This window comes from Seriola lalandi, unplaced genomic scaffold, assembly GCF_002814215.2.
Source record: "Seriola lalandi dorsalis isolate HSWRI2012SDOR001 ecotype SW California unplaced genomic scaffold, Sedor1 jcf7180002054314, whole genome shotgun sequence".
Classification (NCBI taxonomy): Eukaryota; Metazoa; Chordata; class Actinopteri; order Carangiformes; family Carangidae; genus Seriola; species Seriola lalandi.
The window spans coordinates 894512-915408 of record NW_019524867.1 but is presented as its reverse complement, the minus strand read 5'-3'; the positions used below and the strand labels follow the sequence as shown (position 1 = coordinate 915408).

Sequence of the window (20897 nt, the reverse complement as noted above, 5' to 3'; positions counted from 1 at the left end):
TCTCTCTCAAACACACACACACACACACTCACACACACACACACACACACACACACACACACACACACACACACACACACACACACACACACACACACACACACACTATCATTTTAGATGGAAATATATTACCACAGCTAGCACTGAGTATGCTATGTTGTATTAATACAGTTGTATAGTTTTGTAGGCCATGGTGGAAGTCTATATAAAATAAAAAGTAGTGACGGTAAAGTCCTGTACTTTAACTTCCCATTTTTTGTAAGAGATTTCTCTCCATCAGAGTGACTATTCGGCAGGTCCAGGCTGTAAACATTTTACTTCCTCGTAGATATAAACTAGTTTGTCTGCCAACATTAAATAATTTTACTGGGTCAGTCGTAATCTGTAATTTTACAACATAAAAAAAATCTGTATTATTTTGTTATAGTTAAGTGTCAGTAGTAATTTACATTTAGCAGTTTACTTTTTGTTCACTTTGTCTCACCTGCAGACTGTGTGTACAGCCTGAGGAACCAGTCCTTGGAACCAGTATGAATTAACCTTTTATGGTGGACTTGTTTGTATTTAACACAGGCAAACCCAAAAGAACAGCTGAATTACCTGTTAGTTCAGTAAGGTGAACGCTAGAGGGCGATATAGGTCGGATAATGGGATTGCCTGTCTGACATTTGCAGCTGAGTCGTAAACCAGTCTATGGTCTGAACCCTTTGAGTCTTGATCTCTAGCGGCCTCTGGTGTATCAAGAGATGTAGTACAAACCACCACCGTCCTGTTGTATATGAGCCTCACTGCAAATCATTCAGACCATTTCATACTGTTCAAAGCTTTCCAATGAATCAGGTGTGTTGGTGTGTTTTATGGTTTAAACTTTAAAAACCTATACATTTTTCCACAGAAACACCACCACCACCATCAACAATGTGAATATACTCTATCACAAATAAAAGTCCTGCATTCAAAGACCAACTATAACCAATAGTATTAGCAGCTAAATGTAATTCATGTATCGAGAGTACTCACTCTGTTCCCTCAGGACTGATGCATCAGTGTGTGGTCGCCAAATACATTTCAAGGGTCATGAGGTGATTACTGGGAGATAAAAGAAGAAAAAAGTTCTGATACTCAAATTTGTGTTCATTTTTTGGATGTTTATCAAATCATGATCTGAAAAGTAATTAGTGACTATAGCTGTAAAAAATACAGTATTTCCTTCTAAAATGTAGCAAAGTAGAAGAATAAAGTAACATAATCTACAATTATTCAACTGAAGTGCAGATACCTCAAAACTATAGTGGCAAGAAAAAGGGTGTGGACCCTTTGGAATTAACTGGGACTTTTGAATTAATTGGTCGTAAAATGTGATCAAACTTGGGAATTCATATTCCTCTCACGAGCTGTCCAGGCAGCAAAGGCCCAAATTATGATGTTTTTATACGGAGAGAAGCGGCTCCATGGTGTCTGGCCATGGACAACATGCTCCATGTAAACATGCACCATGATCTGTTTATGGTAGACTCATGAAAAGAGATGTTAACCAGCTCCAGTGATTCCTTTAAGCCTTTATCTGTTACTCTGAGTTCTTTTTAACATTACTGATCATTCTGCCTTGTGCTTCTGTCGTCATCTTAGCTGGACGCCCACTTCTATGGAGAAAAGCCACAGAACAAAATCATCTCCATTTATACATCTTCTGAGATCTCTTTTGCGAGGCATGGTTCACATCAGCAGATGTTTCATGTGAACAGCAAACTCAAAATGTTGAAGTATTTTTTCAGATTGAGTAGCTCTAACCCACACCTCCACACCTTGAATGTTGTTTTCAATATGAACAAGAATAATACAATAGTTTGTTTTTTATTAGTTAAAATAGATTGTGTTTGTTCATTCAGATCAAGACCTGACCGTATTTTAAGACTATCTTATGTGTAAATGCAGGTAGTTCTAAAGTGTTCACTTACTTTTTCTTGCCACTATAACTACAGTACTTGGATTACTGTATTTTGATGTTTTCTACGTCTGCTCATTATGTATTCCAGACTAGAAGATACTGATGTGAAAGAAAACAAATTACCAAAACAGAGAACATGTCTAGTTTTGATAGAAAGAAAAATTAGACATTTACGTTTTTGTTTCTCTGTCAGTCTTGCCCCTGTAGCAGTGTGGACACCTGTAATGGACACACTGGGAAACAGAGTCACTGTGACCATGTATGACTGTTGTTGTCCAAAACTAAGCACAATCAGGATATTTTGTCTAAAGCAGCCGGACGTTTGATTTGCTGCCAAATGATTGGGAGAGACAATGTCTGTGGTCAGTGTGTGAAATATTCAGACACAACCTGAAAGGATTTTAATGAAGATAAAACAAGTAATGTGAAAACCTTTAGGGAGACTGTTAATGTGTGATTTATGACCTCCACACTCACTTGCTTGCTCATGGCTTGTGCCCAGCTGTTACCTTTAATGTAATTTTTAATCACAAATATTTTAAAGGGAGATAGTAGGTGCTTACCTTTCCTAGCTTCAAAAATGCTGGTTTGCTTCCTTTCAGTTGGATGAAACCATATAATTATGAAATAATCCTATTTTATAGTTTACAGGATTAAGTTAGGGTTAAAGTTAAAAGCTCTAGTTTATTTTCCCTACATAAATCATATCACGCCCCCCCACCCCACTGCACTGGCTCTACCCCCCCCTCCCCCAACCAAGGGGGCCCGCCCTTCTTGATTTACACACACATTCATAAAAATGAGTATAGTTTTCATAACTGTGACGTGTTAATATGTTTAAATGTCCATACATTGATAAGTAATGCAGTATTCAAATGGAAACGAGTGGGCTTCATGTGTTGTAGTCTCTAGAGTGGACTTTATGGTATAATCTATTTTCTATCTCCCATAGAACCTCTATATATTTACCAGTTATCTCCTTTTACAGCTAAAGATTCATTGTGAAGTAAAGTTTCGACTAATTTAATGACTTCTGTTTTTAGAGGGCCTGCTCTGAATAAAAACAAAAACATGTCATTGAACGGAATTTGCTCATAGCCCTGACAGCAGCAGTCTCCTCCCCCTGAGGTGGATGTGAAGAAGAGCACTCTCGAGTCTGTCTGACATACAGGAAGAAGTTGAATAAGTCTAAAACCCCACAGCATTAGCCTTAAACTCGCCAGCAGTTTATTTCTTTCGCGCACTTTCGCGTTTTCTCTGTCGACTTGCTGAAATGCAGAAGTGAAAGAATGAAGGTGAATCTGAGGACTGCTGTTAAACTGGAGGCGCTGTAACGTGTGGACTGTACTTCACCCGAAGAGAAGTGCCATTCGTTCATAAATGGAAAACCAGGACAAATCTTAAGCGTATCTTCACAAAAAAAAAACATGTCAGAGCACAGATCCAGTTTTCTTCACATTGGAGACATTGTGTCTCTTTACGCGGAAGGCTCGGTGAATGGCTTCATCAGTACTTTGGGGTATGTTCCTCCTGTCTGCTACTCATTTTGTTACTCACTGGGGAGTCCAGATGGGTTGATCCTCACGTATGCACTATTTTAACTACTTATGTGCTTTGCGTCTGACACGAGTTGCCGCTTTCTTCATCTCGAACCCTTCACTGTAAACTGCCTCAAGGAGGAACTTAGTGCGGGACTTGTGGCCAAGGCCTGTCAACGCGCAAACTACTGCTTCTCAGGAAACTCTTCACGTTTAGGCAAATGTAACAGGAATGCAAAGCAGCGTGTTGCCCAGGTGCTGATGGTTACAAGCGGATCTTTTTGACGTGATCCCTAAAGTTGTGCCCTGGGACCCACAGGGTGACATGAAGGGGTGTCAGGGGTGCCCTCAGCAAAAAGTGGGAGATCCGGTTATGTAGACCTTGTGTAAATCGTATTCAACAGTATTTCTACATTGAGTGTAACACACACGTTTAAGTGTATTTGTGATTGTCCATAGTGTGAAACATAGTATCATAGCCAAGTTTTGATAAGGTCTGAATCACTTGATTTGGAGCTCAAAATCAAAAGTTTGCTGCTTAATTCAGCCACTAGTCTCTCGTTTAAAGCTGTGGTTACCAACCTGGGGGTAGATAAAGTAAAGCTTAGGGGTCACAAGATGAGTGATGGGACTATCAAAAGTTGAATTCAATTTGTCAGTCCTTCTCTTGTAAAATACTCTCCTGTTAATAATAATTAATCAAGGGAAATGAAATGATTCATTTTAATGGGTCATAACCAGTCTTGAAGTATGTCATAGCCAATCAGTTGTCGGTCTGATTTCATTTTCAGGGCTGTGTGTAGGTGTGATGGAAACTGCTCTTCACTGTGTCATTCTCCACACAGCAGAAAAAAAAGAAAAAAAAGCGACACGAGCAGTTTGTTTGGCTGTAGTTCCTCCTGAGCTGAAAGCTTTCAGTGCAAGGTGAAATACCTCGGTGGTTCCAGGTGCACTCTGGCCTCTGATCCTGCAGAACAAGCGTGGAAAGATCGACTGACCCTGAAGTATGAGCCGGCCCCGCCTGTGTCCTCTCCCTTTTCCTCACTTTCTATTTCTCACTTTCTCTCTTGTTCCCTTTCCTGCCTTAAGTTCCTCCTGCAAGCGGTAACTTCACAACAGCTTGCAGATGTTGATGTCAACACCTCGTCTTTAATGCCTTAGACTGCGAAGGAATTAGAAAAATAATTACAAGCATTTGAGCAAATGGCAGCTGAAGTATGTTTGTACCTGGACTCACACCCAGGTTGTACACAGCAGTGTTCCATGACTCACTATCTGCAGGAGTGCACACAGCCGGCATACTTTCTGTTGCTGAAAAGCTCCCGTTTCTGTCAAGGTCTGTGCCAATGCAAATGTACGCAGCACACACAGGGGCTGTAAATTTCAAAATGCAAAAGTTCACAGCAGCAAACTGTTCACACCTCCTGTTGTTGTGGAGCAAAGTAGTGAAATTCTTATCAGCATTCAATAACTCATGCAGTCTGACAGGAGCACTGAGCATTTTATTGAGGGCTGCATAAGGCCTCCCATGCCCATGTTTGCTCAGGATAACAATGAATCTGTGAGTTCCTTCCACACCTTACATTGTAAACACTAAGAAGCCAAAATGACCTTTTTAAGGAACGTAAAGGTCATTTGGCTGATCCATATCCCCTTGTGACCTTGACCTTTTGGATATTGCGCTTTCCCATATTTCCCGTTATCAGGAGGGTTTATTTTGGAGATCCATGATATTTTTCTAAGATAAAAAATAATTCTGTATCCATCATTTGAAGTGTTTCTGTATGCTGATTTCCCTGTGGATTTACACCTCTCGCCAACAATTCATCATGGAGCATTTTTAGCGAGGAAGTGTATGACTCAGTTAGATTATTGGGTTTTGTTGTCAGCAGGTTGAAACATGCAGTAACAAAAAACGCATATTCATTTTTCTAATGAGGTAATTTTCTGTTGCACACATGAAACATATCAGGCCTGTTGCTCCGTGTTACCTACTCTGTTTTTCTGCGTTGTTGTCTCAGTCCACTCCACACAAGCAAGGGAGCTATAATTAGCTTGTCTGTGTCCAGCCTGGTAGATTTATCTTTGGTTCATGTTTAACTCAGTTACACAGCAAACTCTCGCACTGGCTGTGGGTGTCAGGCACCGTCAAAGCCTCTCTGTTTGAACTCACGCCCCGGCCCTCTGCGGACTTAAGATTACTTATTTATGAGCTCCAGAGACCTTTCCAGAGAGCCTTCCTGTGCCATTTAGCTCTCGATAGTGTTTCCTGTTGGGCTCTATTGTTTCTCATTTAGATTTTACTCTGATACAGAGTTGGAGGAAATAAAACACAGCCTGTGGATTGACACACTGATCAAGTGCTGCGGCAGAAATAGGAAATGGCTCAGCTCACTTCAGCCGGGCTGCCAGCTTTGTATGAATTGGAGGAATTGTGCATTGCATTATGTTTCTCTTCAGTGGACGGGATGAATGGATGTGCTTGTGCACCTCGGCCTTTGGTTCAAATGGGATAGAGGGAATGGGATGGAGTCCTCTGTATAGAAGTTGGTAGCTGGTGATGTGGAATATATTTCAGCAGGTTTATGTTGCATTCATGACTGTAACGCTGTGAGAATCCTGACAAACACTGAACAACAGACAAGAAAACACTGTGACAATTGTCCTAAGAGAACTGGTTTTCCACACCTAGTTCTTAGACTTAGCTGACCTTTGACACCAGATGATCTCAAATTTAACTAAACCAATTTCCTGGAGGAGGATTAAAGTTAGTCCAGGATGAAATGAAATCTTGAATAAAACGTCCAGGCGTGTCTTTAGATTAATGGATTAATGGCGCCACCTATGCAAGGATTAACTGACATTTTCAACCCGTCCAGTTCACTTTTCTCACATGTAGAAAGAAAATGAAGTACATACAGTTTCACTGCTGTGGCCAGACTGGCATTTTAGTCCCACAAAAGGAAAAGCCTGCACCCCGCTCTGATCACTTTAATGCTTTAGTTATTCTGTTCATGAACCCGCTCTTTTTTCCAGTCTCCATTGTTTTTCCTGGTTTAATGTGCCCATTTCCACTGAATGAGGGCCTCTCAGCCATTCCGCCTTCAGTCCTCTCAGTGTTGACTACTAACATAGGTGGCTGAAATAAAACTAAGATTAATCCAGGATTGAATACTCTAGATTACATAAATTCTGCTCTTGGTTTCATTTCCCTCCTCATAAACTGTCCAATGATGAGAAAACTTCCAGCCATCAGATCTTCCTCATCTTTATGTGTCGAACTGATACATGATGTGATGTGAGAGATGAATACAAGTTGTAAGCGGTGTTTCATGAATGAGATAAAATAAGCCCCTGTGAACGAATAACAACCGCGTGTGTGCTTGATACAGTGATTGCATAATTCTCTTTTGCAACATTAACTCCGACATGTCTTGTGAACCGAATCATTTACTCTGGATATCAGTCATCATCAGCGTTGTAATTTCAACTGTCAAGTTTGCAGATTTGTAATGTGTGACCTGCTGTGCGTCTCTGAATCTGTTGGTGACACTTCTGTAGTGTGTAAAACATTCAGCAACTAGCAAATAAAAGGCAAGGATGTGGGTAACAAGGCAGTTATTAGCTGGTTGTCGCCCTCTGAATGCCCTCTAATCAACCTTGCACAGAAGCCACATGGTTTCCTCTGGTGATGGCAGCCCACTGACTACAGTTGACTTTACCTCAATGACCAAAACAGTGTTGTTTCTCAGAGCTTCATTTTACATTTTACACACACTGCGTTGACATCTGGTTTTGTTGTGGATAATATTTGATAGATTTTCCATCCATCTTTTTTTCACTCCATGTGAAAAACCACAGAAAGTTGAATGTCATTTTAGCCTGTTGTATCTATCTCAATACAAACAACAAGACTTAGCACATCTCCTCCTGCTGGGCCGGGCAGCAGAGATCAAAGCAGCGTTCAACTAAATGAGCTCCGTCCAGTGACATTCAGAGCGTCAGTCCAGATATCGGGTGAGCTGTAAGGAGACAGATATGATGCTGAACAGAGCTCGGTCTTGTGTTGCCAGCTGAGCTTTTCATCCTGCAGGTGGCCAGACAACTGTAGAGCAAGTGTGGTTTTGACCCGTGTATTCAAATAATCAGTTTTAGCAGTAATCTGACTCTGTAATCTGAGACTCTGTTTTGTGTATTGACATTTGTCTGTAACACAACAATTAGACAGTTTGTGTCATGCAAACCTTTTTGAGGACAAGTGATTTTCTGGTCAGTAAAGCCATTGCATATGAAATTGCAGTATGTTTACGTAAAGGTTGAAATTAGCTACAACTAAAATGGATGAAAGAAATTATGGTGAGTGAATTTTATTTTGAAATCATTTTGTGCTCTTCTCTACAGGCTTGTCGATGACAGGTGTGTGGTCCAGCCTGATGCTGGAGACCTGGCAAACCCACCCAAAAAGTTCAGAGGTGTGTATGAGTATACAAGTCACACTGGTTCGAGGTTACACACACACACACACACACACACACACACACACACACACACACACACACACACCCCTCACTTTTTTTAATCTGCCAAGGCTGACCAGAGCCTTTGCGCTCAGTGTTGTTTAACACAACATTGTGGTTTTCACAATGCTTTTATGGGTTTAACTGACTCCACAGGCCCCTGGTGGGTAAATAACCACTGACCTCAAAAATGCAGTTTCACCGCATTGAGACCCTTGAGTGACACTTAACCTGACTCACAGAAAGTGACACCCATGTGCCTCAATGCTTCTCCTCCACCGCAGATTGCCTCTTCAAGGTGTGTCCCATGAACAGATACTCAGCCCAGAAGCAGTTCTGGAAGGCAAAACAGGGAAAACAAGGAAACAACAACACACAGGGAGATCTGTTCAAGAAGCTACAGGTAGAGCTCTTTTATCGCAATCTGAATCTTCATCTTCATTTTTCATTTGCATACGAAAGCTATAACATACCTCTGTTCCATTATTCAGCATGCCGCAGAACTGGAGCAGAAGCAGAACGAGTCAGAGAACAAGAAGCTCCTCGGAGACATCGTCAAATACAGCAATGTCATCCAGGTACATCCCGTCTCTTCAGCAAACACCTGTGGCGTCAGACTGTCCCCAGTCCAGAGCTTTGTTTTTGTTTTCTTGTTTACCAAGGTTGCGTTACTGTCATCCAATCCCTGATACCCCAGGCAGTTTTGGAAAAGTCTGCAGTGGTCGTATTACCTTTCAGTGATTGCTAAGCTCTTATTTTAGAGGTTGAATTGAGAAAAAGAAATTACATATTTAACTGCTTTTGGATAATGTGTTCACAGCAGTTGCCATTGCTCTGCTGTTTGAGTAAATGCATCCTATCAATAAGCAATTTGTTATGGGTTAGCTTATTTACCCCCAGTTTGTGAAATGGAATCAGGAAATGTGTTGCGTGGTAGGACACACACATCTTCCATGAGGCCAGATTGTAAATGGTGGAGCAATGCTTTGGAGTTAAATAAGAAGTTACTTGCTTAGTTACCTCTGCTTCTTTTCCAAAAAATGGATTTCCTATTACTCTTGTACAGTGTTTGAAGGTAACTAAGTACATTTACTTTAGTACTGTCCTGAACTACAGATTTGAGCTACTTGTACTTTACTTTTCTTAACACTTACTTATACCCCTACTATAAGTCAGAGGGAAATATTGTACCTTTTAATCTGCTACAATTAATCAAACAGCTTTAGCTACTAGTTACATTACGCAGTAAAACTTATAGAGTATGATGCTTTGTTATAGATTAAACTTCCCAGGGTATGCAAGTTGATCGGAAACGATCAGTTTCTTTTGATATATGATTGTCATTTTTCGTGCAAAAAACATTTTATGTTTCCAACTTTTCAAATATGAGGATTTGCTGCTTTTCCTTTTAATTGTTCAAATAATTTCAATTCATTTGATTAATTTTGAGGTTTGCACTATTGGTTGGACAAAACAAGCATCCATTTTCAGAATTTTAACAAACCTTTTAGTTAAATCTTTACCATGTCATATTAGGATCTGAATGATTCCTCCACCACTGCTGCTGAACTACCTAAACACCCTGATTCTTCTCTCTCAGCTCCTGCACATTAAGAGTAATAAGTACCTTACGGTCAACAAGCGTCTCCCCGCTTTGCTGGAGAAGAACGCCATGCGGGTTTCTTTGGACCCGGCCGGGAACGAGGGCTCTTGGTTCTACATTCAGCCCTTCTGGAAGCTCCGCAGCGAAGGAGATAATGTAGGTTTCCCCTCCGCCGGGAGTCACCTCACTATAGATACAAAGTTCTGTACAACAACTTGACATTCCTCTCTGTTTAGACTGTCAGTTCATTGTTTGTCCTGTTCCAGTAACATTTCTGATTTTGTCCTTCCCCTTTGGCTTTAGCATCCTATGGTTAAAGGTATTGCTCTTGATTGTGCATGGTGTTTGTGCATTATTAGGTCAGACACAGAATATCATAAAAGTCAAAGCATGGATGCAACAGTCTTCCCATTGCATGTGGACTTGCAGGTTGAGCTTAAAGAGTATTAAGTCAGTTGTTACTTTCTGTCCACTGTATGGCATCAATACTGCTTCATTATAGTTAAAATGTTTTTTTTAATATTGCAGCACAGAATCGGAGTAAATGTGATGAGCCACCCACTTCAGTCGCCACTGTGTGCTTGTGTATAGCTGCTTAACACGAGACGCAGTCGAGTGTGTACAGTCTGATATAACTGATGTTAGACTGTGTTAGAGAGCATGTATTGTGCAAGCAATGATACAATAACAGGTAGTGTACTTTTCAGTCACCATGTCTTTCTATGCTGCATTCATGTCCACTCACCACAGTATAAATAAACCAGTATGCTGTCAACAGCTCAACCACTCTCTCATGTGAATCTCAGCCTGTTGCTGCTGCACATAGCACCTTTGAAAATGAGTGGATGTTTGCAGACCTGACACAAACCTGTTGCATGGATACACTCTTTCTTTCTGTTTAATCCATTTGAAAACTGCTGGAAGTTCATAGAAACCTCGGTAAACTCCTGCTGCGATATGAATGTCTCTAATTTGGTTCAAGGTGGTGGTTGGAGACAAGGTTGTGCTAATGCCAGTGAACGCAGGGCAGCCTCTTCACGCCAGTAACATTGAGCTGCTGGACAACCCCGGCTGCAAAGAGGTGGGACTAATTTATTTATGTTGTTTCTATCAGTTTTGAAACAGGTAGCTTTCCTTTTCACCAGAAAGACCTACAGCTTGTCTCCTAGCTTGTAGTTCATTTGAGTTTTTGATGTAATTATATATCATCTCAGCCCACAGAGAAGCATTTAATCACGTTGCCAATGTTTGTCCCCTAAACTGCTTCTTGCTGCAGGTCAATGCTGTCAACTGTAACACCAGCTGGAAGGTCACCTTGTTCATGAAGTTTAGCGACTACAGGGAAGATGTTCTTAAGGGGGTATGTTGTTTTATTGCTTTTAGGTCTGTTTATTCGGTCTGTCTTTTAGCAGAATTTCTTGTAGTTTAAACATTTTTACAGCAGAGCAGCAAGCAGCAGTCCCATGTTCTGTGTGTGTCCTCTGTCAGGGAGATGTGGTGAGGCTGTTTCACGCTGAGCAGGAGAAGTTTCTGACCTGTGACGAGTACAAGAAGCAGCAGCACGTCTTTCTCAGGACCACACTGAGGCAATCTGCCACCTCTGCCACCAGCTCCAAGGCTCTGTGGGAGGTTGAGGTAAAACACAGACAAGAATTATAAGTATCTCTCTGTAATTTTTCAGAATATGATTGATGCTGCTTTATTTAAATCATTGTTTTTAGAAGGAGATGATGCTCATTTACCATGTGGTGACTGGTGAAATTGTAATGTCAACAAAATAAAGACCCTACCGAAGGCGGCGGAATCGTAAATTTTGCCCAGCTCAGTTAAATAAACATGATTTTTTTTTTTTTTTTTTTTTTTTTAACTTAAATCTAAAGTTTTGTGATAAGTAAGGACACTTCAAACGTTAGTTCTTTGTAATCCACTGTCTATTGTACTGGATGTTCCTCTTTATCAGCTTGTACTGAATTTAAGTTCCTCTTGTCCCTCTGCTGTTTGTGCTAGAGTGTACTTATGTCACCCTATCAGTTGTTGACATGTTGTTGTGCCGGGGTGACAAACAAATTCCTGTTGTACTAAGCACATAGGCTGACTCTCACTCACTCTGACACCAAAGTGATAGGCTTAACATGACGTCGCTGTACCAAGTGCTGCAAATGAAGACATGCATCTTTGTTTCATTTGGTTTGTGAACTTATTCTGGCTCTGAAGGACCAGAGAACAATACGCCGAAATAATCCTTAGACTGATTTTTAAACCAATCCAAATGTGTGTCTGGCATTGTCATACCTATACAGACATAAACTGGAAACTGAAAACGTCCTTCTGCATTATATTAGAACAGTTTGAGGGACAAGCTGACGAACAAAAACATGATTAACAGTGTACAAAAACTGATGCTTCTACAGTAGGTGTATCATTTATTATTTTGTGCTCCCATGGTAGGTCGTGCACTATGACCCCTGCAGAGGCGGAGCCGGCCAGTGGAACAGTCTCTTCCGTTTTAAACACCTGGCGACTGGGAATTACCTTGCAGCTGAGGTGAGTTTTACTGTTCAGCTTGTGTCAGTTTTCACTTTCAGTTTTCTTTTTGTAGCTGCTCATCGTTGTGTTTTTACTACTCGGTACTCTTAGAAAAGTAGCTCACTCTTTACGATCAATTTGCCTGAGTCACTTAATTTTTCCAAATTGAGAGGACCTACATTTCAGTGTCTGAATGAGCACAGTTGAAGAGACTTTAGGTGATGTGCTGTAGGTGGCAGTGTTCCCACTGATATGGCCACTATCACCCATCTTCTGCTGTTGAATGGTTTGGTTTTGGGTGATGGGATTGGGATGATAATGACAGGATGATCATCTGAGCTTTTGTAGAACTGAGGCCACTGACCGCTCAATATCTCTGCAGGTGAACCCTGAATTCAAAGAGAACACGGTGGAGACCAAAGGAGAGGTGAGTCAGTCAAACAAAAACAGTTAGCTACATAATCACACCCATCTGACCTCAGACTGAATTATAGACAGAATTATACATCATCTAATATACAAGGCTGATATATGTAGTTAAACATATCAGAAATGGAAATATTTTGTCATTTCACACCATCGGTGAGTCAGTTTGCACTTGACTGAAAGGTAAAATGAGTTAGTGAACAGGAGATAGAATTATGTTTTAGTGGAAAGAACGATTATCTTATCAGTTACACATTGTCTGTCCAACTTCAGGCCCTTCTCTGTCTCCTCATCCTTTGGTTATGCAATACCACCAGTTCTCTCACACACACACACACACACACACACACACACACACACACACACACACACACACACACACACACACACACACAGAGACATACACATAGACACACACAAACTCTGCCAAACTCTGAATCTATATCTAGACATTTCTTTCAGCTCTTCCTTGCACATTTGTATTCTGGCAATGCAAGGAACACGCACACAAACTCTCTCAGCCTCACACACTTTCTCATGCACATGCTGAATTTCAGACACACAGGGGGCTCCTTACATAACGTCTGGGTGTGGGGGTGCCCTGTGAGAGGGGATGGAGGGGAGGCAGACGTGCTGTCTGCTCTGCTCTACTCGCCTGTGCTAAGCTGGTGGGGTGAGTCACCAGCGGAGGGGAGGGGAGGGAAGGGGAGGGGAAGGGAAGGAGGAGGGGAGGGAGTGGGAGGATAGAGAAGCTGAGGCGTGGAGGCAGCTCTGGGGAGCTTCCCATTGACATGCAGAGAACAGTGGGAGAAATTAACCCTCGCCATTATCTGCTGCATCTGCACAGTGCAGACCGTACCAGCCTATGTACTGCAGTGTCTGACACGGCACACAGAGAAGCCATGGCTCTCTGACTATATCTCTATGTAATGTGATGCCTCATTAGTGTCAGACTCTATGACAGTATAGTTTGGCTCACATCCGTCTGCCCTCAGGATTCTTAGATTTTATCAACAGTTGAGCTTGTTTATCAGTGTTTACAGGAGCATGTGTGGAAAGATATGGCAACCATTTTTATGGTCACAAAGACTTACTAACCCACTAAAAATATTTTTCATTCAAAATAGGCTGAATTTTTACACTACAGCAAGATAGAGATAATTTATGAAGACTATAAAATGTGAAGTATGGGATTGCAGTTTAAAATTGTGGTGAGTTAGAGTGCTGCTGCAGATGAAGAGGAGAGAATGCGCTCTTCTGCTGAGTGAACTGCTCGTAGTGCCTTGTCAACTATTCAAGTAGAGATGCGAAAAATTATCAATGGAAATTATATCTTTTGGTCTACCATGTGTAATCTAGTAATGTAAATAATTTACCAGATATTTGTTGGTTGCAGTTTCTCTGTATCTTTTCATCAACAACTCAACTAGGGCTGCAACTAACAGTTGTTATCATATTGGACTATTTCCTTCATTAATCAGTCAAGCACTTTTGTTTATAAATCATCAGAAAATAGTGGTGGTGGTTAATGGATTAATGAATTAAGACATCTATTTGGGCTCTGATAACTTTTTTTAAGGACACTCGGAATTACTGACATTTTACAGACCCAACAATTATTGCAATCATTTCATGCTAAATGGTTCATAATCAATAATGAAAGTAGTAATTAATTGCAGGCCTAAGTGGCTTTGAATAGTTATGTGACCAATCTGTTTATTTTTGTTGTATAGACTACAGTATACACTGAATATACATAACATACTGTAATACCGTGTACGGTATTTTAAAAGACTGAGATATTGATAAACTGCTGAACTGTCTGTGCCTTGTAAGCTTTTAAACAGCAGACACTAATGTCTACTGCCTCTGTGTGTGTGTGCATATTTGTCTGTCTGCGGGTGTCCTTGTGTTTGTGCTGCAGAATGAGACAGATCCTGTGTTCTCCAAGAGAAAGCATCAAGCAGCAGAGAAGATTGCCTTCACCCTGGTTTCTGTTCCCCATGGGAATGACATTGCCTCTCTGTTTGAGCTGGATGCCACCACTCTGCAGCGGGCCGACTGTCTCGTGCCCAGGTCAGTCACTCACACGGGGGCAACAATAACATGTTACATCTGCTGCGGTTGAATCCACGGGGAGCATTTTTCACCAGAGTTCACAATGCAGAGCACAGTAGGTCTAGTTCTTGTCAGAAAATCGCCCATTAGGGTGAGATAATGTCACTTACTTTGAAACAGAAATGTGTTTTTTGAGTTGAGTATGTTTTTTTTCTGGCTTTTTGTGCCTTTTATTGATAGTGCAGTAGAGAGAGACAGGAAATGGGGAGGCAGAGAGAGGGGGAATGACATGCAGGTAAGGGTTTGTCCGATGCGGCCCCGAACCGGGGCCATCTGCAGCGAGGACTGTAGCCTCTACACATGGGGCGGACGCTCATCCAACTGAGCTACTCGACGCCAAGTATGTGCCATTTTGTTGTTGGCAAAACAGCAGTCTGAAACATACTTACACTTGTTACTGGATCATTTCTCAAACAAGTGAAAATCAACATAACAAGACAAACAGTCTATTGCCATGCCAGCAGGCGAGTGAGGCTGCACTTATGCACAGCATTGCTTTGAGCTAAATGCTAACATTAGCATGCTAAAATGCTCATAATGACAATGTTAATGTTCTGATATTTAGCAGCTATAATGATTTTACATGCTCACATTATTTTAGCATGTTCATTCACACCAGCAAAGCAGAACTGATTCTCATATTTGAGTGAGTCATAAACTCTAATTTTGGACAAATTGAAATTTTGACCTAATGATGGGGCTAAATGAAAAATAAGAGGTTTACCAAAGTTATAATTTCTCTAGACGTGAACATGAATGTCCAGATTTCATGGCAATTCATCTGGTGGTTGTTGAGAAATTTTACTTAAAATTAATCAAAAACCAATTGAAAATGTCACCCTCATGGCCACACTAGAGGAACTGTTATTAGGATTCTGCACAGGGGATGCTTGAATGTCTGTACCAAACTTTGTGCCAGTTCATCCAGTAGATGTCACTAGATAAGTCAAAGTTTGATCAAATGATGGAGCTAAAGGAAAAGTCAGGGGATCTTCAAAGTCAATAGGATTCATCCTCTGGGCACCGTGAATGTCTGTGCCAATTTGGTACAGACATGGCAATCCGTCTTATAGCTGTCAAAATATTTTCCAAAAAAACAAAAATGTCAAGCTGGTGGTGGCGTTAAATGAAAAGGCAGAGAATCAGTCAGAACATCATATTGTAATACTGAATACGAGGCTAATTTACTACCATCATGGCTTCTTTTTTTAGTTTAGTAACAGCAACTAAAAATCATACTTGCTGTAAATAATTTGTCCCATCCCTCCTCAGAAACTCATATGTGAGGCTTAGGCACCTGTGCACCAACACCTGGGTCACCAGCACTAACGTCCCCATTGATGCAGAGGAGGAGCGACCAGTTATGCTTAAGGTCTAATCTAAACACACACACACACACACACACACACACACACACACACTTACACACATATACGGTGGCTTTAGAGGGTAATTCAGAGATCTACAACACAATAAAGTGTGCAAAAAGTGAAGGGGTCTTTGTTTTGTAACAATAGATTGGTACCTGCCCCACTAAAGAGGACAAAGAGGCTTTTGCCATCGTGTCTGTTCCCCTGTCGGAGGTCAGGGACTTGGACTTCGCTAACGATGCCAGCAAAGTCTTGGAGTCCACCGTGAGGAAGCTTCAGTATGGCAACATCGCTCAGAATGAAAGGAGGTACAGAGACATGAGCGTGATGACAGAGGTGACACAGAGCGTTGTGCATATTTTATGATTTCATGATATTTTCTGCCTTCATATATATTTACAGGTTTGTGACTAAGCTCCTGGAGGACCTGGTTTTCTTTGTGTGTGTGGTACCGAACAACGGCCAGGAAGTTTTATCTGTGGTCACCTCTACACCCAACCGAGAGAGGCAGAAACTCATGAGGGAACAGAACATCCTTGCTCAGGTCAGCACGAGTGCAAACACACACTCACACACGTCTGTCCCTTATGTTGGCACAAAATGAAGTGAATCCCAGAGCAAATCTTACTGAATGACCATTAGTGAGAAATTTTACAATAGCTACAGATTGGCCTCAAGAAGTGTACTTACTGAAGCATTTTCCTGCTATTGCTATTTGTCAATCCTCTATTGGTTCTTCATCACTGTGTCTGGGTTTCTGTTCCTCCAGATCTTTGGCATCCTGAAGGCACCGTTCACCGATCAGGGTGATGGTCCGATGCTGAGGTTGGAGGACTTGGGAGACCAGCGCTATGCTCACTTCAAGTACATGTTGAGACTCTGCTATAGGGTGTTACGACATTCCCAACAGGACTATCGCAAGAACCAGGCATGTTTCCATCTTCTGCACGAGTCTAATATTGACTGGTCATTGAGTAGTCATCAGGGTGATAGACATGGTCATTATCAACAGGATGCAGGGTAGTCTTAGGTTAGAGAGGTGGCTTTTAACTGGGAGCTTATCAGTATTTTCTTCCAGGCTGTCTGGGAAAATCGACCACAGCTGCTGTAATGATTCGCCTAATCAAAAAACCTAAGTAGTGCTCAAATGGTCTTTTAATCGATCAGTAGATCAACAGAAATAATTCACAAGTTTAATAATGAGCTTGCAGAACTTTTTCCGTCACAAATGAAGAGGTTGAATTTATACTGAATAAACTCAGCACACTCATTAATATTGCTGCTACAGTCTTCCTCGGTCAGGTGCAACCAGTGGCTGACGCTAGACATTAGCTAGCTAGCCTAAACTGACTATAGCTCGATACTCCAGGATAACTGCTTGAACTGAATCATTTGATTGACTGAGATCTTTACTCTACTTGTGCTACTGCCATGCTGCATTTTAGCAGGTAAACATTTGTCTGGTTTTATAACAAGAGGTAAACACACACATGATTGCTGAATTCCATTTGACTGCTTGAGGGTCCTTATGTTGGTTATGGATTACTGGGAAACTTGAACAGAACAGAGCCTTCATGTTATCAGTAATACATGAGCTTTTCGCTGGCTATGATGAGCTAAAAAGTCTGCTGTAAAAAGGCCTGTAGTAACTCAAGAAACTCAAAGTTGTATGGAGACATTCAATTATATATACTTGCTGTATCTTCTTGTAAAAATGCCAAACATTTGAAGATTTTCTCACTTTTCTTGATTTCATTTAATTACAAATTAAATATTTTCTTTTGTACTTGTCAAGCAAACTCACTGCATGACCTCACCTGGGCTTTTGATACGTTTTATGTATGCTTTTCATAATTTTTTGCCATTTTATAAAGGATTAATCAGTAGTCAAGTCAGTAGATTAATTGATAAAACCCCTCACCCTTGATGAAAAGAAGCAGGTTTTCACTAACCACAAAAGAAGTCCTGTTGAGCTGCTCAGTGGTTAAAAGGCTGTGGATGTGACAGGCAGCTCTCAAGTGTAACTGGGGAGCTTCATGAATGTGAATCAGGGCGCATTTTCAAAAGTTATCCTGTTCAACAAGTTCTTTCTGAATAATAGTTAAACAATTGCAAACTAGATGCAGTGATTCAGCACATTTTTACGCATCTCTTTGACTTCTCCTCTTGACTTCACTACCATGTGTTTAAAGCCATATGTTTCCCGTCCCACATAGGAATATATCGCCAAAAAGTTCTCAATCATGCAGTCTCAGATTGGGTATGAGATCCTGGCCGAGGACACAATCACTGCCCTGCTGCACAACAACCGCAAGCTGCTGGAAAAACACATCACAGCCAGAGAGATCGAGACCTTTGTCAGCCTGCTGAGGCGCAACAGAGAGCCCAGGTCAGACATGTACACCTCCCTTAGATTAGATGACCCCAAGGACACAATTTAGTAAAAGAAAATACAGAATACAAAATAAACATACATAAGATTTCTGTTGTGACTGGTTACTTTTGAAATAAAGGGACTGACCACTTCACAGGAACACGGAATAATGCAGTATAATGCAATCCAATACAAGCTGTGAATCATACCTACTTAACTTTATTTTTGGGGTGTTGTATTGGAATGAATGATTAGTATATTATAATGTGTTGCTGTCACTGTGTCCATCTGCTTTACATGTCAAATTTTAATCCAGAATTTATTGTGAGAGACAGAAAACTTGAAAAAATCAGTTACACAAATCACACATTTTTTTCCCCCAAAACTCTTGCATAGAGTGAAAGTATGTACAGTCAATTATACACACACACTTTCATGTGTACAATCAGTTCATGTGTTTCTGTGCTGAAACTTGGTGATTCATGTTTGATCTGCTCTTCCAGATTCTTGGATTATCTCTCTGATCTCTGTGTGTCCAACAAGACTGCCATCCCCGTCACACAGGAGCTTATCTGTAAATTTATGCTGAACCCCACCAACGCAGATATCCTCATCCAGACCAAGTGAGTCACAACCTGTGGTATCTATATTTAAAGCATCCTGGTTGATCCCTTCATATTTCACTCGTTCATTTTTAAAACATGTTTAAAAATGCACATGCTCTCCACAGCAAGAGAGATTGCTGTTCCCTCCAGTGCGCCTCTTGTGAAATAGATATTTTCAGCAGCAGCTCTACGTCAAAGTGTAATGTGTGTAGTTTTTTTTTTTTTTTTTTTTTTTTCGAGTAACTGTTTTATGTCACACTTTCTCCCTCTCCCCTCCCTAGGCTAATCTCTAACACAGAAACCACCCTGGAGTCCTCCCTGCTGCAGGAGGAGGTGGAGGAGGAGGAGGTTTGGCTCTACTGGATCGACAGCCACAAGGAGCCTCACGGCAAATCCATCCGCCACCTGGCCCAGGATGCTAAGGGCAACCACAAGATGGATGTAGACATCATTACCTACTACAGGTGATGGTGGTACTCTAAACTTTCTTTCCATAGTAACACAAAAATAGCTGAAACAAGCAAGAGGGAGCCAATCTTTTCCCCTTTTTCCTCCATGTTCAATCTGCAAAACAAAAATCCCTTCACGTGTTTGTCTTCCATGTCCTTCACCTCTTCTGCAGATACCAACTGAACCTGTTTGCGAAAATGTGTCTGGACCGTCAGTACTTAGCCATCAACCAGATCACCTGTCAGTTACCTGTGGATCTGATCCTGCGCTGCATGTTCGACGACTGCCTGCCCTACAACCTCAGAGCCTCCTTCTGCCGCCTCATGCTGCACATGCATGTGGACCGTGACCCACAGGAGGCTGTGGTGCCTGTACGCTACGCTCGCCTCTGGACCGAGATCCCCTCCAAGATTACCATCCACGAGTGAGCGTCTGCGCGTGTGACTGTGCTTTGTATGATACTTTGAGAATGACCTCATTCAGATGGTGATTGTTTGTTTCTACAGGTTTGAGTACGAGTCCACCGACAGCTCAAGGGAGGAGATGAAGAGGAAGTTTGCCCCCACGATGGAGTTTGTGGAAGAATACCTCAAAGACGTCGTCAGTCAGCATTTTCCATTTGGGGATAAAGACAAGAATGAACTCACACTAGAGGTAAAATAAATTCAGTATGCTGTATTTATTTTTAGAATTCATCCTCATTTTATCACATAAGCTATTTCAAATTGGACTTCATTTTATTTGCCACAATAAATTTTCTAATCACGATGTGCTCAATTTACTTCTCTCTTCCAGGTGGTGAATCTGGCTCGTAACCTGGTTTACTTTGGTTTCTATAGCTTTAGTGAGCTGCTGCGTTTAACACGCACCCTGCTGGCCATCTTGGATATTGTCCAGCACCCACTCACCTTCATGAACAAGCTCAACAAGAGCCCAGAGGCTGGTCAGTGCACTTACACAGTATAAGTGCAATATCTCTTTGAATTGGTCAACTAAGGTTGAAGCTAATGAGTACAACTGTATTTTGCAGTTTCGTTATTTTGGGAGCAAGATCATTGAACAGGGAGGAGGGGACAGATAATATTCTTTGAGTGAAGGACAGACATGAGTCCTTGGGTTTTTAGATGGGAAATATGGATGCAGCAGTTAAAAATATAGATAGAAGCAAAGCTATACAGAAAAGCTTTAGGATTTTTAATTCAACTGTGACAGTAATAGGGAGCTAGCATAGGTAGAAAAGGTTTTGCTTTTACATCTTGTTAGAAGGATAAAGAAGTCTAGGTATCAGTGGAACTAAAATATGGAGTTACAGAAATAGAGACATGTCGATATGGTGCTAAAGATGATTTTCTGCAGATCAGGATTGACAAAACCTTTCTTTGGGAATGTTTGAATAAAAGTAGTAGTTAGATTTAATGGACT

At 41.2% G+C, this 20897-nt stretch overlaps 1 protein-coding gene across 1 annotated transcript in view; it reads left to right on the top strand.

Moving 5' to 3' along the window:
- The first annotated feature begins 3088 nt into the window (after positions 1-3088).
- Positions 3089-20897, top strand: part of itpr2 (inositol 1,4,5-trisphosphate receptor, type 2) — a 54278-nt gene continuing 36469 nt past the window's right edge. The window contains exons 1-21 of the mRNA XM_023406692.2: positions 3089-3467; positions 7888-7958; positions 8288-8406; positions 8495-8581; positions 9604-9762; positions 10589-10687; positions 10883-10966; positions 11095-11241; positions 12055-12150; positions 12515-12559; positions 14483-14634; positions 15949-16048; positions 16194-16354; positions 16449-16590; positions 16816-16974; positions 18263-18435; positions 18924-19043; positions 19307-19489; positions 19648-19899; positions 19982-20129; positions 20271-20418. Coding sequence (XP_023262460.1) covers positions 3376-3467; positions 7888-7958; positions 8288-8406; positions 8495-8581; positions 9604-9762; positions 10589-10687; positions 10883-10966; positions 11095-11241; positions 12055-12150; positions 12515-12559; positions 14483-14634; positions 15949-16048; positions 16194-16354; positions 16449-16590; positions 16816-16974; positions 18263-18435; positions 18924-19043; positions 19307-19489; positions 19648-19899; positions 19982-20129; positions 20271-20418 — 2737 coding nt within the window. The 5' untranslated portion in view covers positions 3089-3375. The remainder of the gene's footprint in view (positions 3468-7887; positions 7959-8287; positions 8407-8494; positions 8582-9603; positions 9763-10588; positions 10688-10882; positions 10967-11094; positions 11242-12054; positions 12151-12514; positions 12560-14482; positions 14635-15948; positions 16049-16193; positions 16355-16448; positions 16591-16815; positions 16975-18262; positions 18436-18923; positions 19044-19306; positions 19490-19647; positions 19900-19981; positions 20130-20270; positions 20419-20897) is intronic.